The 25931-nt window shown below is 43.2% G+C and overlaps 1 protein-coding gene and 1 long non-coding RNA gene across 2 annotated transcripts; one reads left to right on the forward strand and one right to left on the reverse strand.

Annotated features, from left to right (window-relative positions):
- The first annotated feature begins 309 nt into the window (after positions 1 to 309).
- LOC136425340 (uncharacterized) lies at positions 310 to 24187 on the forward strand. The gene is made up of 9 exons (XM_066414189.1): positions 310 to 377; positions 8983 to 9093; positions 9844 to 9915; positions 10034 to 10280; positions 12718 to 12874; positions 13773 to 13914; positions 18460 to 18645; positions 21091 to 21303; positions 22841 to 24187. Exons 2-9 carry the CDS (start codon positions 8998 to 9000, stop codon positions 23057 to 23059), a joined length of 1332 nt encoding a protein of 443 aa, XP_066270286.1. The 5' UTR covers positions 310 to 377; positions 8983 to 8997; the 3' UTR covers positions 23060 to 24187.
- LOC136425341 (uncharacterized) lies at positions 14810 to 17545 on the reverse strand. Its single transcript, XR_010754001.1, has 2 exons — positions 16461 to 17545; positions 14810 to 15937 (listed from the first exon to the last, which is right to left on the reverse strand). It is a non-coding gene; the product is annotated as an uncharacterized lncRNA (long non-coding RNA).
- Positions 24188 to 25931: the final 1744 nt, after the last annotated feature.

A 25931-nucleotide genomic window follows, 5' to 3' on the forward strand; every position in this document is an offset into this window, starting at 1 on the left:
GCCCTCCGAATTTAGCGTAGAGCGTTGTCGGGACCCCCCCTTGGTGCGATACCCTCACTCTCGATCGATGACGTGTGACCGCAACTACGTATACCCCGCGGTCTTACGATGGTCCCTCTATGATGCACGTACATCTAGTATTTGTTTACCCAATGTGCAAAAATAACAATCAGTTGCACCATCGCAAATCACATTACATTGTCTACTTCACTCAATAGCAGGCTGGGATGTTAATTTATGGCCACTCCCATGTCAGAGGTGACTTACAATAAGCTCCAGAGCGACCAGACTGGTTTGACTTCATTTCATAGGAGTAATACCGTGGCGGATCATCGCTAAGATATCTCTAACGTTGTCGTCCGACTTGTGCCTCACAGGTGGGAATACATTTATTGTACGAATTCTAGATCTCTGAAGAATGTTTGCATTGCGACATAGAAATTACTTTATATACATATATATCAAAAGTTACTATTTTTTCATATAAGAAGGCATGTGTTGCGATTGCTGCTAACTCTGTTTGAAAAGACCAGACCAGTTTTTGACAGGCTTTCTCGCACTGAATGCTTCGTCTGTTTTCAGTTGCCACACGTTATGCTCTAAAGTTATGAAAAAGTCGTTCCGAAAGTTATCTATTCGGGTGGAAAAATACGTATACGTGTCGAGGTGGGGTAGGAATGGGGTGGGGGTAATTGGTTCGGTACGTAGTGGACGTGACCAGATTTTCAATTGCAGTCACTGTCAGTGCAATTGTTATATCAATTTGGTTGAACGTTGCTGCACAAAATTAGTGTCTTTTACAAAATCGCACGTCAGGATACCATGTTGTCATTGGACGAGCCATGTCATTGTGCAATGAGACTGTACTTCCTTCAAATACGCTGGAGTGGAGTTAGGAGAACTTCAATGTATGTGATAGCACAGGTCCCTCTATAACGTCACATTATTATTTCTAAATACACGAAAATAGAAATATCCACCATAGAAGGTCTTCATTCATAAGCAAGCTGTGATGTTTATCGGGCTCAAATGTGGCCTCCCATGTCAGAAGTGAGGTGAAAGTTCGTAGTTCAATAGTGCTACGTATTAAAAGTTAATAAACAGGTTAGACTCCATTTGATACAGAAGTCATTATGTGTGACCTCACGCTAGTCTAGTCTTCGTCATTATCACTCATGCGTTTAATGCAAATGCTAAATTAAGGTGCTTTTCAAATCATCTCCAAGATGCTAAAAATCGCTTGCTTTGAGGCAAGCTAAGAGTTCAGCCTCTAGGTGTGTGAGTTTTGACTCAGAATTTAGAGTAGAGCGTAGAGAGGCTGACTAAATTTAGCGTCATATGTAGCTCCGGAATTTAGCGTTTAGCGTTCTCGATACGCCCCCAGGCCGCTCTCAAGGAGGTGTCCTCAAAAGTAGGTATTCAACATAATATCAATAGTTTTGACGCAGAACTAGATAGTTGAAGCTTTGTAAAGTCTTTAGGCCGGTTCAAAGGCCTCATGATTTAACGTAATTCGTAATCAGCTCTGAGACTTCAACGTAATTCGTAATCGGCGGCGAAAATGTTGCGTTATTTTACTCCCCCAGTTGACTGCATCCCGCGGTGGCTTTTGTGTCGCTCCCGGTGGCATCAGGGTGGCTATTTCATTTGAGCTTGGAGTATGCATGCTGAAATGTTCTGAGTGGACGTAACTTCAAGACATGACCTATGTGAAAATGAAAGCTTCTTAAGGCTAAGCGTCCCTGCGCGTCCCAAGTCGTTGAAACGGACAAGGCGCGTTTTTGGCCGCCTCGTCCGGTCCGTGTAGACTAAGGCCAGGGGTATGTATATACGTATACATATATATATATATATATATATATATATATATATATATATATATATCCTTCGTCTTTTATCCCTTAGTCTAGATATTTGAACGTTGGGGCACCATACTGAAGATCTGGCAACTAGTTTTCTTCACCCTTCTCGATTTTCTTTTTTCTTAGCGTTTTATTCAGTGCCATGCCTTTCCATTCCCCGGTATCATCCTCCCATCTTTTCCGTTGTCTACTCTCCATTCTTCCTCACTGAACGATTCCTTGCATGATAGCTCTTGGTTATTCCCGATGACTGTGACAGGTGGCCGTACCACTTCAGTTTCCTTTTCTTTACTGACCTTTACTGTGGTCTCCGTACGAAGCAGGACTAGTATCAGAAATATAATATACATAATATGTTTTACCTTTGCTAAGAAGATTATGTTTATGATAGCGTTTGCAAGTCTATGTGTACGTGTGTGTGTGTGTGTATGTGTGTATGTGTGTGTGTGTGTGTGTGTGCGTGCGTGTGTGTGTGTGTGTGTGTGTGTGTGTGTGTGTGTGTGTGTGTGTGTGTGTGTGTTGATTTTGGTTAATACATCTTGGATGCTTGTTGAACTCCACTCACCTAAGGTAAGTGGAGTGCTGTCGCTTGAAGGAAGTCGGATGTCGTCAGACGGATCAGCCCTCATTGGGTGTTTCAGCCCTTATCCGTAACACCCTCTTGCTGTCGGGCCCGGCAGTGGTGGCCAACTCACTGCCCATCCGCTCCTCCTGGCTTCCAGCATACCTCCTCTCTCCTATTCCACAGCCAGCATGAGGCTCTCTCTGCAGCCTCCCCCATCCTGCGTATAGCTACCTTCCTGTCCTTCCCTGCTATCCCTAGTGCTGTCATCATCTTCCATACTGACTGTGCTGGAAATCCTCTGCACCCAATCTCTATTGGGAACAGCCAAGACTGCCATCCTTTGTCCCTACACTCCTGGAGCAGGTCTTGGTATTTATTCTTCTTCCTCTCGTATGCTTCCTCACATCTCTCCTCCCATGGGACTGTTAGCTCTATGAGGACGATTTTCCTCCCTTCTTCTGACCATAACACCGCGTCTGGCCGCAGCTTCGTCTGGACTACTGGGGGGAAATGTAGCCTCCTTCCCAGGTCCACTATCAGGTCCCATGACTTCGCCTTCTGCAGGATGTTGTTGCTCGCTCTTGCTTTTGCAGGGCGACTCTTTTCCCCCTCCCTTACAAATGCGATTGCTGGGCCTCTTCTCGACTCTAAGTGGCGCTTCTTTTTCCTCTCAACTTCTAGGATACTTGCTATCGTGGTCAGCACCTTGTCGTGTCGCCACCGGTATCTCCCCTGTGTGAGCACTGTACTGCACCCAGACAGGATGTGGGCCATTGTGCCTCTCTTGCCACAGAGCTTGCATGCTGGGTCTTCCCTCAGTCCCCACCTGCACAGGTTGGTTGGGGAAGGTAATGTATCATAAACTGATCTCAACAGGAAGGAAATACGGAACGGCTCCAGCTTCCACAGATCCGACCAAGTTATTTTCCTACTGGGGAGGTTCCACTTGGTCCAAGCCCCCTGTGCTGCTAACTGTGCTGCTTTGGCTCTCCGCCCTTCCTCCTCGAGTTGTCTTACTTCTGTCTGAATTAAGGCTCGCCTTTCTTTCCTACTTGCTTTTCCCCACTGTTGGAAGTGTGACGAACCCAGACCCTGCCTTCCAGTGTTCGTTATCCCAACTATGTCCCGCAGGATCAACATTCCTTCCGCCTTTGAAACTAGGGAGTCTGCCACGAATTTCCGGCCTGCCCTTGTAGTGACGCCTGCCTGCCTAACCTGCTGGTCTTGCGAATCTCTGTACATCATGACAGTTCTGCATTTTGCCACCTTGTATTCTTCTGTCACTGAGGCAAGCGGGAGCTGCATCTGGCTTGATTTAGAATACAGACCCAGTGAAGTAAAACTTGGTGGAACGCCCAGCCATTTTCTGAGGTGCTTGTTAACTTTCCTTTCCATCTCTTCTACTCTTGTCATTGGGACTTCGTATACAGTGAGTAGCCACATCAACCTAGGTAACATACCGTGCTGGTAAAGCCAGGCCTTGAATTTCCCGGGAAGGCCTGACTTCTCTATTCTTCTCAACCATTCTTCTATCTGCTTCATGGTGCTGCTGACGTTCGTCCTGTCAGACAGGGTATCATCGTACCACTTTCCTAGACACTTGATCGGATTTCCTTCGATTGATGGGATGGGCTCTCCTTGGACTTCGAGCTTGAATCTGCTGGTTATCTTCCCTTTCTTGATGACCATACACCTGGATTTCTTCGGTTTAAACTTCATCCTCGCCCACGTTGCCATCAGGTCGAGCTCTGCTAGCATCCATCTGGCCTCTATGTGGGATACGGTAGTTACTGTGAGGTCGTCCATAAATCCCCTAAGTGGGTTTTGCCTAGCTCCTGACATCATCCGAGGTCCCTTAGCTTTGCTTGCGGCTGCCTCTATCAAAAGGTTCATTCCCATTATGAACAGAATAGGGGAGATTGTGCATCCTGTCACTATACCCTTCTCTAGACTCTGCCACTGTGTTGTGAAGTCAGTAGTTCTGAAGCGTAGCTGGACCCCTCCAAAGTAACTGGAGATCATACCCTTGACTCCTGCAGGGACGTGGTAGTGATCCAATGCCACCTGGATCAGGGCGTGTGGAATAGAACCATATGCGTTGGCCAAATCTAGCCACACCACCGTCAAGTCACCTCTGCTTGTCTTGGCTTCCCTAATCATCTGGCTGAGTGCCCCTGTGTGTTCGAGACATCCGGAGAAGCCCGGGATGCCACCTTTCTGCACTGATGTGTCAATGTACTTGTTCTCTGTCACGTACGCCACCATCCTTCTAGCCAGGACGGAGAAGAAGATTTTACACTCTACGTTTAGAAGTGAGATCGTCCGGAACTGGTCTATAGTAGATGAATTTTCTTCCTTAGGTACGAAGCATCCCTCTGCTTTCTTCCAACATGCTGGTATACTGCCCTTCAACCAGATTCTTCGGAGCAGCCTCCACAATCTTCTCAGGAGCAACGGGCACTTCTTGTAAACCTTGTAGGGTATCCCGCTCGGCCCAGGAGCTGACCCCGCTCTAGCTTTCTTCACAACCTCCTGCACTTCCTTCCAGGATGGTTCACTAGTATTGAGCGGTTTCTCTGGTTTCTCTGCTGTCACTAAGCTTGGGTTCGCCTCCAGGGCTTCTTCCTTCCGACCGTCATTGTGAGTGTTTCTCAAGAATTCTTCAACCTCTTCCTTGGAACTTGTTAACTTCCCGGACTTTGCTTCACCCAATAGGGTCTTTGTGAACCTGAATGGGTCTTTTACGAACTGGGCCCTCTTGTTCATTCTCTCCTTTCTCTGTCTTCTTAAGCTCTCAGCCCTGCGGAGTTTACACAAACGATCTCGTAGCTGACTTGTTAGTTGTTTGATGCCTTCTTTCTCGGTATCTGGGCTTCTCTTGTATTGCTTGTTAAGTGACTTGATTTCCTTTCTAAGCCGATGGATCTCTCTCTCCCTTCTGTTCGGCTTCTTTGTGGTGCCGGGTCTTTCCTTCTTCTTTATAACTCCAAATCTCTCCCTTGCAATGTTGTATGTCAAGGTGGCGAGGCTGTTAACTTTGTGCTCAACAGCTCCTTTCAAGGTTGCTTCTAATACTTTGTCAAGGTCTTGGTCAAGCTGGTCCCACTCCTTAACATCGCTCATCTTTGGCCACTTGATTCTTTCTCTCGCAGGATGGGTCTCTTCACTAATGGCCCGCTCTTCTCTGCTGGACTGTTGGCTCTCCGAGGCACTTCTGCGGTTGTGGGGTGTCGCAGGAGCTTGGACGTCTCCAGTACTGTGGTGTACCTCCTGCCTGGAGTCCTCCTGCGTCTCACCAGGAATCTCTGTCCCTGCGCGCTGCACCTGCGCCACCTCCTTGCCGCATTTGGTTTTAGCTTGGTGAATCTTTAACCCCCTGCTGTTTTTACATGTCTTCCCGCAATGGCATTTTACTACTGGTACGGTAACCTCTCCTGTCAACGTTGTTTGCGTCATCCGTCTCAGCGTCCGTACTTCGTTCCGAGTCGTTACCGTTTCATCCGTCCCAACGAGTCCCTCATCCTCCCCCCCTCTCGGGTGACTCTGGGGGTATTGCTCTGTAAGTTGTGCTGTAGTGGGGTTTGGGTGCCCTCGCTCTTCTGTTGCGAGTGCTGTGCATACGGGGATACTGACCCAGAACGCACAAGCCAGACTTTCCTGGGGGTCAGCTGTCTCTCCAGCGTCACCGATCTTCCCCGGTTGCCATCCAAACTTTCCTGGAAGTCACTGGTTGCCCAGACGTCAACAGTTTGGTTAATACATCTTGGATGCTTGTTGAACTCCACTCACCTAAGGTAAGTGGAGTGCTGTCGCTTGAAGGAAGTCGGATGTCGTCAGACGGATCAGCCCTCATTGGGTGTTTCAGCATAACTCGAGATGGCTGAGATGGATTGTGTTGATAATTGCTACGGGGTGGGTCTTGATGAGACCTGCACATGATTATTGCGATTTGTAACGGTACTGCAGCGTAACGTCCATTGTTGATATCACGTGCTCTGAGTGATATATAGCTCATAGCAGAAAAATTGGTGTATAGCGGCGTTTTTTGTAACTGCAGGAGCCGGGTTTGTCTCAGACTTTGAAACCGCAAGAAACTGCTTTCTGGTATGAACATAGTTAAAATGATGTTTTGTATGATTAAATTGTGATTATGCATATCAGAATCTAATTTGCATAATTAATGACAAACTTTACAAGCCCGCTGCGTTCAATGATTGGACTATCCAAACATGTGATATGTTACTGAGAAAGATAGGGACATGGATAGATGCAAAAATATCAAAGAGATGACTTAATTTGTATAATTAATGAGAAAATACTAATGTTCCATATTTCTAATTAACGGGAACTTCATAATTGTGGCACATGAAGGCTTCGTGAAGGTTAACATATTGAGATATAAATGTTTTCAGCAATGATAGGGGTTTTGGAAACATTTATGAGAACAACATATGTTTTCAGAAATGATAGGGGTTTGGGGAACACATGTTCTAGCAAACGATATGCTTTCAGAAATGTTTTGGGTAACAACATATGTTTCATTTTAAGATACATGTATTCATCTAGAATACGTATTGCATTCAAAAAGATATTGATATGAAATGTGAATTGTTTTGATAAGTATATGTTATCCTCACAATCATATTTGTTTTAAAATTATATCTATCTAAAATATATATATCATTCTCTCAAACATACATGTTTTAGAATTACGTCTATTTAAGATATATATATGATATTTTTGACACTGTTTCTGCTTCGTACTAAACGCAATTTCTACACTGCGGGTGTACTATTTGTTTTTTATTTTATTTCATTTTATTTAGATAAGAATATGTAGTCATAGATCAAATGTGGAAATCGGAAGATACCATAAAATTCCCGGTGACCAGAGGTTGTGTCTATCCCGTCCAAATGAGATTGAAGATGAACGACACTTTATCCTAGATTGTTCACAATATCATGATAAACGCTCAAAGCTGTTCAACCTTCTTTCCACTTGCTCAACAGAATTTGATCCATTCCATTCTATAGATAAATTCAAATACATTCTAGAAGGAGACAACCCTTACTGTGTACAAATAGGTAAATATATCAAAGAATGTTCAGATCTCAGAACTAGTAGTGTAAGTGATAGTTTAAACTCGACATGTTGAAGTATTCATATACTAGTCATACTTGTGCGTAGGTTAATGTTTTGTATCCCATTGTTTGTTGTTTGCATGTAACGGGGGGTGCCCAAATATCGGACGTTTTTTTACGCGCTGGAACTCACGGCGCTCCATTGCTGGTTGCCAGAGAATGGTAACGTTTTAATGAATGAATTTTGAACACATTCATCTAAAGACCATACTTGGACAAAACTGTATTCATACTGTTCATGTGCCCTTCATGCTCCGCGTTACATGCGGAAGACGCTGTGAGACATTTTCACGAATGTACCTTCTGATTTAGTGCTATGCCAGATAGTGTGCCTAACTTATTACGCTTTGGTAATTTTGCTCTCTTCGGAAGTTGGTGATGAAGTTAGGGAAATGTAAATAAGGCTTGAAGTCTACTATATTCTAGCTTTCTTTTTACCGGAAAATTTTGACTGTGTGCACTTCTCACGTCATGTGAGAAGGGCTATATCTAGCGCATCCCAGCTCATGTTCCCACGGGAAATAGGCTACTACGCGGCCCGACGTACGTATTGAATGCGGCCCGACTTACGAAATCATTACGAAAAAACGACACCGCTTACATCAACAATACTCCGTCTACTTATTGGGAAATATCTTTGCCATCTCTGTATTCAGTTCCTTTTCATAGACGGTACCAATCACATGTTAGAGCGTAACAAAACTGTGCGTTGAATCGTTTCGCCACCATCGCGGCCCAAAAAAATGGCGGGAAAACAACGTCGTCAGACGACAGCAATGTTTACGTTGTTTTTCTTTGGTCGGTTTTCTTCTCAACAAACACTTAAAGACCCAAATTTTTAGTGTTTTATGAAGTTATTTTTCTTATGTGTATGATAGCTGTGTGACTTATGTATCTGCTTGGCACAGGTCGTATATTTAGGTGCCGGGCCGTCTAGCTACGCAGTGACCCTCTACTTAGCGCTACCATCATTATTGTCAAAATACTACTTTTCGACAAAACAAGAAATGAATATGTACACATGAGTTTTGAATGTAAATGACAATTATGTGCATGAACTTGGGTTATTTACCTTCCTTATCAGCATAGTCATTGGACACAAACACGGCGTACTTATGCAAAATAAGATCAGTAAAAAATCCGTGCGATGTTAGGGCGCGTGCGATGTCAGGGCGCCCCCCGTTATAGGCTTAGAGGACCATACGAAAGTCCCTGTACTTTTGATGCGTCAACAAAAATTTCTATAAAAGAAAGCTAATGAACCCATTTAGATTATGATAATAATATACTTCTTTGCGTGCTAAAAGTTGCACACACGCATTGGTAAATGATAAAGGTTTGTTGTGTGTGCCATATACAAGCTATGAAGAAGTGTTTTATTTTCTTATATTCATCCCTACAACCAACTAAAAGGCAAAGTAAAGAACAATGTCTTCGATCCGTAACGATGTCAACGTGCTCATCCCGTTTTCTGACGTGGACAAACGCCAGGAACAAGCCCTACGTCAATGCCCAACAGTACAGGTGTGTAAGGCGAGGAAACACATGTTTGCGTGCTGATGATGTAGTCTAGAATTATTGCTGCTCTCTAAGAACATCTCAAAACGGAAATAGACCACTTTCCAGTTACGGCAGCCATTTTGAATTTCCCGGGGTCAGCTGGGGGTCATGCACCAAAGTGAGGCTCAGGGCCAGGTCTACTGGGATAAGCCACCAAGGCTGGAATACCCATGTTATAGCATGGGCCGGCTTATCCCGGCACACCCTGAGCCTCACTTTGGTGCATGACCCCCAGCTGACCCCGGAAAATTCAAAATGGCCTCCGTAACCGGAAAGAGGTCTAATGTTTGTAAACGCTGTCAAAAAGTAAGTCGCACCTTCAATCATACCAAAAGTCTGCCGAAAGTTAAACTGGAATCTGGAATTTGCATACAGGGGGGCAGAGAACTGGAATACACTACCGGTGTATGTTTAAAAAAATACTTAATTCATACAATCATTCAAAACACTGTGCAAAGAATTGTGTGACCCCTGAACTCCAATCCTTACGACCTGGCACGATATGGACTATGAGTATGGATACGATTTTGCAATGACGCACAAATATGTTATGTAAATATCAGTGTATATGTGTATCTAGGGCCTCCCTGAAAATCAGTGCTAAGCCAAGTAAAAGAATACAGAAATAAATAGATAAAATAAATAAATAAATAAACATTTTTGATATGAGTCGTCAAGAGATACTGACACCTTTCAACGCCACTTAACTTGTAGGTCCCAGAGGTGATCTTCAGCAATATCGAGAAGAAAGAGACACTCATGGAGTACGTACAACGAGCAAAGAAGGTGAGAAATAATACTCTTTGCTAAACCAGCATGCGATGCCCATGTTCTGATCCGTTTTAAAGGTGACTATGTGACTTGTTCTGTTCGTCAAAAGTTGTTGCCTCCTTCATAAATTCAGCTCGTGGCGTACCACAACGTCGACGTCATCCTTCCCATCAATGACGTGGGCACGTTCGTGCACGCCGCCATTGCCAGGGACACCCCGCATATCCGAGGGCCCACTGTAGAGTCGTGCTTCCTGGCTTTCCACAAAGCCTATACGCGGCGGTACCTTGATCCAGCTGGGGACCTAACTCCCTACGGTGTAGTGGACCTTGATTCAGCCACCATGCTTGAAGACGCTGCGCGGGCCTTGGAAAAAGTCGGTAAGAATAAAAAAATTATGAAAAGTGGAATAAAATGCCACAGAACTTTACCACGGGTGTAGCAAAGAAGTCCGGTAATATTTCCAGTTAAATGGCCTCCAATGGAACAAGAGGTTGGAGAGCAAATATCTCCCTGAAATATATATTATGCAAATTTCGCGCTCATTTCCATGTTCACCTTCACCTTACTTCCAAATATCACAACAATGAGTTTCCAGTTATCTACCAATAGAGGATGACAGTATATTCCTATTAATCATGCAAATTAGGACTTCATTTGCATCATTTTTTTTCCAACAATGTCCCTTTATTCCTCGGTTACATTATGTTGCATTCCTCGGTTACAACTGTCTTACCATGAATGGAGTAGGTTTATAACATTTCCCATTACTTATGAAAATTATATTCTTATTTGCATAATTACCATTTCATCATATCAAGTTACATTTAGGAATATTTGGAGTTTCTTTTTACACAACCAGGAATCTCACCTGCTGACTTTTCGGTGTCTGTCAGACACCTTCTTCAGAGCTTCTGACTGGAGTACTGCTTCTCGCCGCCATAAGTAACCGATGTAGGTGGCGCTTTTGCGGCGAGAACGCAGTCCCAAACGTGGCTGAGCTTGTATCCCCCCTCGTCTTGGTTCATCACTGGTGATGACTTTCTAACCCATAGTGCCTCCTTAATCCAACAAATGCGTCTGTTGTCCTCTCTGTCTATTACTTGGGCCCCCTCCCAGTCAATGACGCAGTTGTTTCTAGCAATATGATCCGTGACTGCAGATTTCTTCACGGATCATATTGCTAGAAACAACTCTCAATTGCGGATGTAAAGAACAACACTAGCCTGGAGTCGATTCTACCATAGGGGAACACAAGCTGCATTTTGAACTGGAATGACTTTGGAATGACTATAGTCCACTTTAGCACTGGAACAGTAATTATTTGGTATGGGGGGGGGGGTGAGCGAAATATGCTGTATTTGCTCTGGCGAATGTTGCCTTTCTAGTTCACCCGTAAATCCTTAACAGTACCGGAGGGACGTTGCCTAGTAACAGTATAGCATGCTGGAGTTGTCCGTTTCTTTTCAAACTTTTGTGAATACGTAGGCTTTTCTTTTTTTTACTTCGGTTTTGGACAGACAAGGACGACGTGGCACTGCACTCAAGTTTTTTTTTTTATAACTTATATTTACAGTGCCACGTACAGATAACAACATACCCATTTTTATTTTCATACACCTGGGCGAAGTGAGGAAAGTCGTGTAAAGTGCCTTTCCTAAGGGCACAACATCGGTGGCGTCAGGGGGATTCGAACTCGGGACCTCTTGGTTCTGAGTCGAACACCCTGCCGTTACGCCACACGACCCCAGGCTCCGAAGGACCTGAATAATTCCGCGATGATTTTGGCCACTCTTCACTTGATGTCATCTCAGCTGCTCCCCTTTGATTATTTCCATGTACACTACTGGTTGGTTATCATAATAAACTTGTTAATCTTTTTTTTTCGTTATGTTATGTTGTTTTTGTTAAGGCTCTATTTAATACAGTTACCACCTTGTCTAGTTGAAAAGATACTCAAAAAAGCAGAGTGAAAAAGAAAATTGAATATTTTGCATTGCCTGTTTTTTTAGGTAAAGGTAGAGCCCCAACATTTTAATTCTAAAACTGATATCTCCAAGAAAATTAGAGAGATTTTTTTGTCAGTTTCTTGACTCAATATAGACCGCACCCATTTCACACATTACACGCTTCCCTCTTCCTGCAAGCAAGCCGAACAAATTTTATCTCATATTTCGCATATGTCAGTTTCCTATTACAACAAACCTACTAGCATAGACATACCTACAAATGATAAGAAAAACAGATGCGAAACAATGCGTATGCGAAACAATACATACCTTTTAACGGAGGTAATCATCTCAGTTGTGAAGACCCCTTTGAAACCTCTATCGACTTTCATATTATGTGAATGAAGGTGGAGGACCTTAAAAGAAATTATATTTGATATAGGATATTCTTTGTACACAACCAGGTATTGTTCTCACCTGCCAACGTTTCGATGTTTATCAGACACCTTCTTCAGAGCTTCTGACTGGAGTACTGCTTCTCACCGCTATATTAAAGTAGCCGATGTAGGTGGCGCTTTTGCGGTGAGAACACTGTCTCAAACGTGGTGATGAACCGAGACGAGGGGGATACAAACTTAGCCACGTTTGGGACAGTGTTCTCACCGCAAAAGCGCCACCTACATCGGCTACTTATAGCGTTGAGAAGCAGTGCTCCAGTCAGAAGCTCTGAAGAAGGTGTCTGATAGACATCGAAACGTCAGCAGGTGAGAACCATACCTGGTTGTGTACAAAGAATCTCCTATATCCTATATTCTACCAACCTGATGAAATTATTTTCAGAAATGATATTTGTTACCAATTCCTGTAGGCTTCCCGGCGTTCGTGAAACCTGCAGCAGCAATGAGTGCTTTTGGAGTGGCCAAGGTGCAAAACTACGAAGATATGAAACGCGCCCTGCAAAACCTACAGACGATGAGGGAGGAACAACCTAACTTTAAGTCATCACCAAGTGCTGCTTTCTTCAAGCAAGTCATTTTGAAGTCATAGAATGATGTTTTTCCTCACATGTGGTATCTTTTAACACATCGGCCACGGTAGATAATATATCGCAGAGCGTTGCATTTCCTAGGATATTTTCAGCATTTTGCAGCACTATTATAGAATTGCAGTTGTAATATTGATTTTTAGGCTACATTTTTGCCCATTGCGAGATAGGCCTAGGTTTCGTACAACGGGTCAGTGATATGGGAAATGGTGAGGCGGAAATCTATTTAGCCGACTACGGACTTATTACGGATCCTTCAACCTGCTGGGGAATAAGCACATTCATAGATTCGAGTATGCATGTGCAATATCAAGGGTGAAGGCTTATAGCTTATAAACAGTTCTCGTCTCGACATTGTCTAGTTATGCATAACAACGTTTAGACTCTAACGGGCCTTTAGCTTTGACTCTGCACAAGTGTACTTGAACCGCCGTCATAGTGGATGGGGGTGTATTAGACCCCAACAAGTCCATGTCGTATGTGTTTTTGCTTCTCCTTTATCCTGTCTGTCCACATTTTGCACTCATAACTGAAGTAACTATAATTTTTTCTAGGATATGGGAGATTCTTTATACACAACCAGGTATTGATCTCACCTGCTAACGTTTCAGTGTCTATCAGACACCTTCTTCAGAGCTTCTGACTGCAGTACTACTTCTTACCGCTATAAGTAGCCGATGTAGGTGGCGCTTTTGCGGTGAGAACACTGTCCCAAATATGGCTAAGTTTGTATCCCCCCTCGTCTGAAGGTGTCTGATAGACATCGAAACGTTAGCAGGTGAGATCAATACCTGGTTGTGTATAAAGAATCTCCCATATCCTATTTTCTACCAACCTGATGAAATTATTTTCGGATATAATTTTTTCTTTCCGACTAGGGATTATTTCCAGCAATATCTAGACGTACGTAAGTACCCACTCGCCCTTCGAGATGTTGTGATCGTGGAGCCGTATCTGGATGCCGTGGCGCATTATACTGTGGATGGATGTGTGGTGGACAAGGAGATAGTGCGATGGGTGGTGAGTTGAAACCACAGAAATATATAATATAGTCTTGGCTAAGCTATATGCTATACATTAAAGCTAAAATATGTCTGGTATAACACTGCACGAAATAGCCTCGTTTCCCGGCGTATACGTACCGGTATTTTTCTGTATTTTTGTCGGATACTGACGGATACTGACGGATACATGCGGATTCGTGTAAGATATCCGACAATTTCCGCACCGGTATATGGAATATTTCCGGAAGAATCCGAAAGTAAGGTATTTTCGACGAATACGGAGCCGTACACTGCACGGAAATGCCACAGATCCTGACGGATACGAACAGGAAATGTTCTGTATTTTTGGCGGATACTGACGGATACAGGCGGATCCAACCTGACGGATCCGACTAAATGCGCACTGGGATATGGAATATTTCCGGAAGAATCCGAAAGTAAGGTATTTTCGACGAATACGGAGCCGTACACTGTACGGAAATGCCACAGATCCTGACGGATGCGTACAGGGATTTTTCTGTATTTTTGGCGGATACTGACGGATACTGACGAATCCAACCTAACGGATCCGAAAATTTCCGCACCGGGATCGGGAATATTTCCGGAGGAATCCGAAAATGAGGTATTTTCGACGGATACGGAGCCGTACACTGTACGGAAATGCCAGAGATCCTGACGGATACGTACAGGAAGTTTTCTGTATTTTTTAAAAGAAAATTGCGGATACTGACGGATACAAGCGGACTGTGATCCGGAACCTCAGATCCGGAGGAATACAAAAATAGGAATTTTCGACGGATATGGGGCCGTACATTGCACGAAATTGCCCAAGATCCTGACAGATACGTACAGTATGTATTTGCCACGGATACAGACTGATCTAACATACAGACTTTCTACAATCTTTGACATATTGTGACTCTGAATATGTTTGTATTTGCCACGAATATGTACAAATCAAACACACAAAGTTTGATAGAATGGTTGATTATTCATAAATACGCGTGCATTCTTAATTTAACGATACCCAAAACATTATTATTCAATGACAGGAAGTTTTGGGAAAGCCTGAATGTAACATCATTTCATATTTCAACATATATGCATTTCTAAGTTCAAAAACTATCAAATACAATACGGAAGTTCTATGTGGCTAAATAATCCATTCCATTTAAGACAGGCCGAGGGACATCCACATACTCAAAACACCTCTGCATATGCAGGTTAATGTCGGTAAATTGGGGTTGTGTAAGCACAATTGTTATAAAAGGTATTACAATTAACAACCATCACATCATGGTGGTAATATTTACTGCCGTATAGTGCACTTGGACCAAAAATTCTACATGTTCTACAGTTCTACATATTCTACTAAAGTAATGAAAGCCTTATTTGTGGCCAGTTCTTTGTCTAAAAGATATCAGATACAAATAATTTCAAATACAGAGGTTGAAAATAGAAACTTCAAAGTAACATTATACTGTCTGAAAAACTCCCATGATGACACGCCACATTTTACACGTAAGTAGTATATGCCCTGGAACTGCATGTGTATAATCGTCCTCTCCCCATTCTATGACTACATCTGAGTTCACTTCTTCCATGCACTCTTGGTAAGGTACAGGCAAGGCTGATTTCTTCTGTATCTAGCATGTTGGACTCAGCTTGGAGTTCATCTTGTGATGAACCAGTTCCTATATGATAAAACCAAATGATGAATAAATATCAATTCACATACTTAGTATTTAAGTAACATGTCACATGATTTTGACATAACTGTGATCAAGGAGGTTATATAGACTATATAACCTCCTTGCTGTGATGGGCTTCGTTTCATCACAGCAGCTAACAAAAAACAAGGGACAATGGGTATCCATCATGCCTGTCTCAGCTAACATTGAAGTGTACCGATGATGGACTTAAGCCTTACCGAAGGAACCTGAGGTACTCTGAGCATCTGACAGCTGATTGCTTTGTTCCAAGCCAAGCTAAGGTCCTCACATCATGTGCTGCATTTGTGAAGGAAGTATCTGCCGATGCTGTATAGGATGTATATATAAAATCAATGACAAATATTAAACATATCACATAATCACATTTGTAAAAAATGATTCTGGCATCGTTTAATTGAATACGTAAAACTTACATTCATAACTTGAATATGACATTGATCAAACATGTACAGCTACAACTTAATGCAATAATCACTGAAACACAATACTACCTCCACATAAGTTCCAGCTCACTATCCACAAACTGTGGGACCTTTGTGGGACAAATACTTATGACATTCTCTTCCGTTACAGGATATCTTTAATTATCTTTCCCTCAACCGCTTGCTATGTTGTATCTGAAACGTTAACCAGACACAAATGTCTGTTGACCATTGGCAAGAACGAACAAATTGAAAGCTATAAATTTCCTAGATCCTAACGGTGTAGAAGTGCAGGTCGACTGGACAATTCTTAATGGCATGCAAATGCGATGATATGTCAAGCCACAATAGGAGGATAACTGACGTTCAAACTAGTTAGAAACAGGAATTTTCCAATTTGTACTTACCAAAGGGCAGTCCCTCTAAATGATGAATCGACTCCCTACCAACTTTACGAGGGGGAGGGGGGCGACGAATATTGCATGCACGAAGAAGACTACTTCGCAATGCCGCGCGTTTGAGTTTACACCGAATCCCCTTCGACTCTCAAGTCACTAAAAATCACTGGTCGACCATGGTAGACTCTGACGATGCCATGTTAAGCACAGAGAGTGATGAAACGCCGTTATTGTCTCCGTGCTGTTCACCGACAAAACCGTTTCTCGCGCCTGACGTCATGACACGCAGTGTCTTGTGGGAGATTGGACACAAATCCGTATTCCGGAAACGTCAGGATTTGTCGGAATTGTTGGATCTGAGGTGCATCGGATCCAATCGGAAACTTTCCGTATCTGCTATGATGCACGATTGCGGATCCGCTGGATTTTTCAAGATCTGAGATCATGCCGTGCAGTGTGTATTTGTTGGTTAGGATCTGAAGCAACTACCGACAAACAAACAATCCGATTATCTCTGCCATATTGACAAATATCTGAAAACGAAGGATCCGCGCAAATATCCTCAGGTATCCGAGGCGCATCACGGATCCAGACGTATACGGCGTCGGAATTGCCGGATCTGAGCTGTACCTGGTATTTGTCTGAATTTGCTCGGAAACGTTCTGTATCTGTACCCGAAACGTATGAAGGATCCAGACGTATACGGCGCCGGAATTGTCGGATCTGAGGTGCATCGGATTCAATCGGAAACGTTCCGTGTCTGCTATAATGCATAATTCCGGATCTGCTGGATTCGTCAGGAAATGAGATCATGCCGTGCCGTGTGTATTTATTCGTCAGGATCCGAAACAACTACCGACAGACAAACAATCCGAACATTCCAAATATAAAAAAACGAGGGATCCGCACAAATATTTTCGGGTATTCGAGGCGCATCACGGATCCAGAGGAATACGGCGTCGGAATTGGTCGGATCTGCGGGCACCTCAGTATCCGAGCAGTGAACTGGGATTTTTCCGGATTCGCTCGGAAACGCTATGAGGCCCGATTCCGGATACGTCGGATCCGTCAGGATACGTGGCCATTTCGTGCAGTGTAAGATACCCCTGTAAAAAAAAATACCTGCTACTGAGTCAGCAAATAAACTTGCTGCACATGTTTGTACGATTGAACAAGCGAACGGACAAACGAATATTTTTATTTTATTTTTCATTACCTGTCACGGGTTGGTTTCTATGAACATTGAGATAGCCTGAAAGGTTGAAATTGTTCTCCCTTTTTGGCATGATGACATGTAGGAGATAATATGTAGGTATAAGGTATATTTATATGGGTTACATAATCCTGGTTGTAGTATAATTTTTGTCAAGAAATTTACAAAAACTTTAAATATCACATGGGGTTGTGGAATATTTGATTTGTTGCCTAGAGAGGGCTGCACCATTATCGATTAAGGAAGGAGAGCAGAAACAGCATTGGGGGGTCCTACAAATGTGTCAAATCTATCTGAATAAAGACCAAATCGTTGCAAATGACTGTCATAAATGGCACAGTCCTAAACTCCAGAAGGCGGTGTCATTTTCCACTAGATCATGTATCAATGAATACATAATCAGCCGACTTTTTACAGAATTTTGCTTATGGTGAATTACACAAGGTGTGTTTTTTTTAAACAATATGATACTCACTAAACCCTTGCAGACCCTAGCCATGTATTCCCTATGTGTAATCTAACTTTTTTATTGTCAGGCCTTGTCAGACACGTTTTAATAAGCCATAGGCTGAAATTGTTTAATTCGATTAATCAGAAAATAGAGGGTCACCTGGGGAATTCCGTAAAGTACTGATGCGCACGGGACTAGTGGGTACTTGATCGTATGCTGTAAAAAGTTTTCATTTTTACTTCCTAAAGTTATCATCTATTGGAAAATAACTCCCCCTCTGGACTTTAGGACTCCTTTAAACACAAACTTTGACTGTTCTGATAATTGTGCAATTGTCCACACAGATCACCGACTCGCTCCGTAATGAGCATCAAGACGCGAGGTTCCTTTCCTCGATTACTACATCCGAGCCAGAAGACTCACAGCGGCAACTCTGGGATGTCTATGACGGCGTCATGACCAGGATGGTCGAGTTCGGCTTCAACAACTGCTTCACACAGCTCGAAGTCTTCAAGATGAAGGATGGCCAGGTATACAACGTCACTATTCACCACCTACAAACCTAAAGTCCCCCCTACGGTCACATTTCGAATCCGGGGCCCGGAACGAAAAGTATGATATAAAAGACAACTAATTTAAAAACACAAAACGTGCCCAAAATTATTTAAGAGCATAGATTGTGAAAATTGATTGACGTACACTTTAATTTTTCGTTTCCGAAAACAGCCCGGCCGGGCCCCGGTCAGGAAATGTGACCCTAGCATCACTGGGCCGCTGCACCATGGGGCCAGCTCATTATGGCACCGTCGCGAATTGTTCGTCAATTTTTATTTGCCCATTTGCGTTTGAAGCCCAAATGAGAAAGTTATTGAATGAACTTTTTGCTCGAAAATCTTACATGGTACAATTATGGCAGTAAATCAACAACACGGCAAGGTCAATCTATCCTACAATTATAAGTAAAGCCCAAAATATCATCAATAACGGTACATGGGTTACAAAATAGCCATGAATGGATTATTTTTTCTCGCTTTTAGAATTTAAGTGTCATAGAACTGACATATGCAGGCGGTATAGGAGTTGGACATGACAACAAAAATGGAAAATATCGTTCTGTGTAGGTGAAGTTTGCATTAGTAATAGTCTGCAACAGCGCATCTCTCTCTACCATTAGTAGGACAGGTCATCATAAAATGAAATTCGTCTTTGATATTTTCATAACATGTGGGACATAATCTCTTACTGCCTGGTGTGTTGCGTTGCCGACGATTTTCAATTTCTAGACAATGTGCGCTGGTTCTCCGCTTTGTTATGCTATTTGAAAAACAGTTTATTATGAATTGATGTGAGATATTCTTCCTTGCCGAAGTGATTTTCGTTTATTTTAAGATATGTGTGGAGTTTATTGGCATTTCTAGATAATTCGTTCCAGTCAGGGAGAAACGTGTCTTTCAGATGTTATCTACATTTGTATCTTGAAAAGCACAATAGCAGGGCGAAGACAGGTAGACAAGATACAAGATACAAGATACAAGATAACTTTATTGGAAATCGCAGTGTTGCCACTGAATTAAAACCAATTTACAAACATATCAATCATCAATCAATCAAACAACAAGTTCAGGTTGTGTAGACGGCGCAATACTGTCCGATACCTTGCGTATTCGTAAGACCTTAAAACTGGCATATTTAAAATAAGTGTATCTTGTTACATACAAAGTTGGACACATTTACAAGAAAACGAGTCACTGATCATACTTGTTGATAAGGCGGGTCATGTATGGAATGCAGGAGTTCAAGTACCGGTTAGTTTTTACTTTCGGACAGTTCAGTTTGTGATTGTTCCTAGTCACTCTGCCAGTGATCTGAGGCCTAGGTGGTGGCAACCAGTCCCTGAACTCAGAGTCCATCAGGGATCTAGCGAACTTCAGGCACAACTGTTCACGTCTGGCGGCGAGGGTTGAAAGTCCAAGGTGTTCAAGTGCGTGTTGATAACCAGTGTAGTCATTGCCCATGATGGTGCGGCACGCCCTTTTCTGCAAACGTTCTAGTTGGTCAGACTGGCGCTTGGTCAGGCCGGAGTTCCAGACGGGGACGGCATACTCCAATATTGGCCTGATGTAGCCAATATAGATCGCTACCAAGTCCCCTTGAGGTAGGTTAGACGAGGGGTCTGATATCTTTCCCAAGCGACTCGCAGTATTCATATACAAACATCCAACCCCAATATCTGGTCGAGGATTGTAGCTATAGATGATCTGATCTTTTGGTTTATTCTTATTTTGGGGGTTATTTATGATTGGGATATTCCTTAATCCCCACTGAAAAATAGATCTCTTTATTTTGCATTTATTCCAGTATGTTTGCTACAATACACATACAGTAGGTTTAACTATTTAACAGATCAATAGATAAGGAGATGGACCGATTGGAGTTTGATGATGATAGTGATTTTAAGCGATTGAAAATCGCAGTGTTGTAAATTGATTAAAATTCAATTTAGAATCATCAAGGCGCATCAAAAATAGAAGTGATTTGAAGTGATACAAGGATGTCCAGTTGGTGCAACAAAGGTAACATGTTGTAAAACACACGTATAACGTTGGAACTGACATAATACACAATACATCGTACGGCATGCTCTGGGCGTGCTCCCGGCGAGCTCGCGGCATTTCAACCGGCACACTAGCGTTGGTGTAGCGGCGCTAGGACGGCACTGGGCCGGCGCAAGTGCGATACGTACGCTGTCGTTTGTGCACGGCACTGCGACGGTAGCCATTCGCACGCTGCCGCCGCAGTGCCGCAGCCTAATGAGAGGGGGGCTGAAATGCTTACAATCTCGTCAATAGAAACACTGTTGAATGTATGATATTATTGGACAAATGTTTCACACCCGGATGTTAACCCTAGATTGAATATACTTCTATGCAAGGAACACTTTTCTTTAGAACTGATCATCTTCTTATATCTTTCAGCTGAGGTTGTGTGAAGTAAATGCCAGGGGATCCAAGCAACAACAAGGAATCTATGCAGTGAGTCACAAGAACGCCAACCAGGACTATGTGTACCTGACTGCTGGCCGCGGTATCAAGTACGCTACACCTCTCGAGACGGGAAGGTGGGCCTGCGCCTACACCCTCAGGTTTAACAAACTAGAGAGGCCCGGCAACCTTGTGGACTTCGACCAGGTAGGTGAAATAAAGAATCGAACTTCTAAACAAGGTCGAAGACAGCTTTTCTAACTTGCCACAATGCCACCACGGTGGCGAAGAGTACCAAACTTCTTTTTTTGTTTTGTTTCAAAACTACTAGAGCTTTGATATAAGTCGATCGTTTAAAAACTAAATATCCCATGTCCACATGACAGTGGACTCGATCCTAAAACGGTGCTCAGAAATGAACGTTTGACTGGAGTCCTTATAAGATCATAAGGCAAGAAGTAGGCCAGGACTTGCATGGATAGTAGGAATATCAGGGGGAAGAACATTTACTCAGTTGACCTACGGGGCTAAGAGACTCCCTAAACCAGCGATGAATATGCGAACATTTTATACATCTGTGAATCGTTTCGCCGGGTTAGTAAGTCATTGGATAACACAATGGTATCATCTTTATACCTCACACTGCAGAGTGATGAGCGTGACTTGGTGCGTGTATCCGCCCTCTGAACATTTTTGCCATGCGACCCGCATGGCTAGGTTCGACGGGCGGTCAGTCCAACATTCCCAAAGCATGACGAAGGGTTTGCGGAAAAGGCTGGGCTGTCTACCTGGCCTGGCATGACGGGGGTTTGCGGAAAAGTCTGGGCTGTCTACCTAGCCTGGCTATCTAGCCTGTCTACCTGGCCTGTCTGCCACGTCATGCTACTTGGATCCCCCCCCCCCCAATCATGTCCTCACAAATGGTCCGACACTTTCTCAGTTGCTTTAACGTATAAAAAGAACTACAAAAATTACAAGAACATAAATTGAAGCTGACTTTAAAAAACAGTTTATTCCATATTAAGCTTCACAAAACTGAATAAAACTAATATAACACTTCAACTCAACCGATGACCGATGTCCCAAATTGTTTACCTGCACATAACCATACTGTACCAGTGCAGACTGACAGCTCTTGCACTCATTTCACAAACTATACTTCAACTATTTCATCCCCACCATAATGAGGTCGCACGGCCAGCTTTTTTAAGAGCTTTCTTGTTTTATGACTGAAGTGGATAGAGATAGACAATAAATATCACAAGAAACACCTGAGTTATGAACTGGGGACAGGACAATGGTCAAGGACTAAGACGAAAACTGGCGAAGTCGTTGGAAAAAAAAAAGCTGTATGGAAGATCTTCTTCAGCCATTAACCAAGATGGGGATTGGGTAGAAGACAGTTACATGTACGTTTGGGGCCTTATTTTTCACACTGCAGCAGCGACAACTATCTGCAAAAGTTTGTATACAAAGAATAGACCTCTTCCCAGTAAAGGCGGCCATTTTGAATTTTCCGGGGTCAGCTGGGGGTCATGCACCAAAGTGAGGCTCAGGGTGTACTGGGATAAGCCACCAAGGCTAGAAAACCCATGTTATAGCATGGGCCGGCTTATCCCGGTACACCCTGAGCCTCACTTTGGTGCATGGCCTCCAGCTGACCCCGGAAAATTCAAAATGGCCGCCTTTACTGGAAAGAGGTCTATTGTATACAGTAAATTTTTCTCTGACTTTTATTCAACAGATCGAGAAGCTGGAGTCGGATCCTGACGTGGACGTCTTCTTGGCGGCTGGTCCTGACGATGACGTCACAAGCTTCGCCGGCAGTGCCGGTTCTTACTTCTGTTGGATGTTCGCATACGGAAACTCCAGGGAAGCAACGGTCAGGAAGGTGGTTGATGTGCTCAAGTGTGTAGCTAAGAAGCCAAAACGGCTGATATATCCGGTACACTATGGGATGTAAGGGCAATGAAAACAAAGGACAGGTGCACAAAGAAAGACGAGGATAAACTGGAGAGGGTGCAGAACCAAGCTGCCAGGTTCTGCACGAACAACTATGACAGGGGTGCTAGTGTCACTAAAATGAAAACTGATCTACAGTGGAAGTCACTTGAAGACAGAAGAAAAATATCCAGACTTTGCATGATGTACAAAATGACTAAGAAACTTGTGGATATACCGACTGATAATTATCTAATACCAGCCCAGAAAAGGACAAGAAATAGTCATGCCTTTAAGTACTAGAGTTATCAACCAAGGATTGATGTGTTCAAAAATAACCATAGTAGAATGGAACTCGTTGTCATCAGATGCTGTAGGAGCACCTTCACTTAATAGCTTCAAAGAACGATTGCAGTCAGATGTGCAAAAGTTAGGTGTGACAGGCCGTTCAGTGTAATATAACCAGCTGCTGCCGCGCCGCGTGCCTGCGAAGCTGGTGTGTTACGCCGAAGGGCGGTTATACCGGCTATGCGGATACAGATACAGATAATTGTTGAATGAACTTCTACGAAATTTGAATCTGAGTGGTGATATTTGAATTAGTCTAAAGCTAATGTTGTGTTAGTGATTCTCTGCTATATTTATGGGTGGAAAATTGTAGAATTAAGTCCGTATCGGCCTAGTTCGCTATTTTAACTGTATCAATTTCAGCTACAAGAATGACCTTTTCATTGTCTAATTTCAGTTTCATAATCATTCAAAGGGGAAATCAACAAATGGCTTTGGACCTATAAACATAGCAGACTTGAGATTCAAATTATCAAAGATGAAATTCACTGTCTTCAAAGCGATGTGAAAGTGAGCGATCTTTTGTTACACGGGGCACGCACTAGGTGGCGCCTATGTACGCCTAGACCCAATGCTTTAAAAAGTTAAAGTTAAAGTGTCCCATACATCTTGATCAGATGCGTTGGGGTGGCGCCCATCTCCATTTCTGTAGCCCTTGGGCCACACAAGTGCAAGTCACTACAGCAGGGGGCTGGTCCGCTGGTAGTGATGTGTGTTCAACTTCCATACTCTTTCCCAAATGCTGAGTGCTAAGCAGAGAAAGCAGTATGTACCATTTTTAGAGTCTTTGGTATGACCCGGCCATGTTTTCAAATTGGGTAAATCTACTACCAAGATAAACAACACAGTGAGCCACCTACGCGTAGTTAGGAAATACGAAAATTAAGTAGTAACTAAGGAATGGTTCAACACAGGAATGGTCCGAGTAATTCGTCAGGATCCGAAGCAACTCCCAACATACAAATAATCCGAACATTCCAAATATTAAAACAAGAGTTCCGCGACCTCATATCTCCATGAACAATTCTATTTATGCAAATGACTTACACAATTACATAATACATGCTTAATCATAGACACCTTTATCTTACTTACAAATGTTGCAATATTGACAGTCCTATAATTTTTACAATTAGATGAATTCGGGTGTTTTTGCATTAATTATGCAGATTAGGAACTCATTTGCATAATTGATATCTGTTGATGCTCCACTTTCCATAAACTACATATGTTACATGTATTTGAGTCTTGTAATGGAAAACACTGAAAATATAGATTTTTCTCATTAGCTATACAAATTAAGTCCCAATTTGCACATCACTGTGTACATCTCTGTCTAAGCTACCCGCATACTAAATATCATGGAAATCCGTCGTTCCTTTCTTCAGTTATTCTCCTTAGAAGATTTTCACAATAACGGCCCTGCAGTTCCAGAGCAAGCTGCTAGGGGGCCCAAACCCACACCACTTCTTCATTACACCACAATCTATCTGCCACCAAAAAATCAAGACCATAGCTCGTCCAGGTCAAGTGATACAAAAATGGAATTTCTGCTGCAGTACCAAGGTCACATACCAGGGGGCCCAAAATCGACCTTGAATTTCGGCTTCACAACACCTGCCCACATACCAAATATCATCGTAATCCATCAAGGGGTTCTTGAGTTATGCTGACTACAGTAGTCCGGAAACACAAACAGACACACAGACACACCCAAAACTATATCTCCATTTTTCATGGAGATAAAAACGAGGGATCCGCGTAAACATCTTCGGGTATCCGAGGCGCATCACGGATCCAGACGTATACGGCGCCGGAATCGGTCGGATCGGGCGCCTCGGGATCCGAGCAGTGAACTGGGATTCGTCCGGATTCGCTCGGAAACGCCATGATGCCCGATTCCGGATCCGTTGGATCCGCCAGGATACGAGGCCATTTCGTGCAGTGCGTTCTTCACGTGGTTTATGATGTGAGCCTTACATAAAGCCTCGTTCTTACAGTGTATGTCTATGTGATACACCCTGCCTCGGGGAGTCATGTAAGTAGTAGTAGTCCACTGTTCCTGCTGCTGCAGTAGTTGAAACATCCTGCAGCCGCATTCAGTCTTTCTTCAGTCCCTTCCACTTTGTCCGATTCGCTGCGAGCTTCCTTAGCTCCCGTAAGTTTCTTTCTGACCGCAACGGTCCTTGACCTCTTTCCTTCAGGTCTGCCCTCAGTAGGCTCAGTAAGTCATGAAACTCCCGCCGAAACTAAGACTCTTAGCGGCCGGTTCGGTCGAGTCGACAAGGATGTAACGTTGGGTAACCTAAATTCGGGATTTTTCCGATAATGGTTGACTGAAATCAATCTAGCAGAACAATAAAACATCCTTTTTTCTATTATTCTGTCAGTATCATGTACTATCTTTGCACTAATCATATATATGGTAGATTTTGTCTCTAGTCGTGCTGACACCATAATATTTCAACTTGAAACTACCGTGCGCCGCACGCACAATTACGGTGCTGTCGGACAGGGGGGCACATTAATTCGGGAGAGAAGATTCG

This window comes from Branchiostoma lanceolatum, chromosome 19 (assembly GCF_035083965.1).
Source record: "Branchiostoma lanceolatum isolate klBraLanc5 chromosome 19, klBraLanc5.hap2, whole genome shotgun sequence".
NCBI lineage: Eukaryota > Metazoa > Chordata > Leptocardii > Amphioxiformes > Branchiostomatidae > Branchiostoma > Branchiostoma lanceolatum.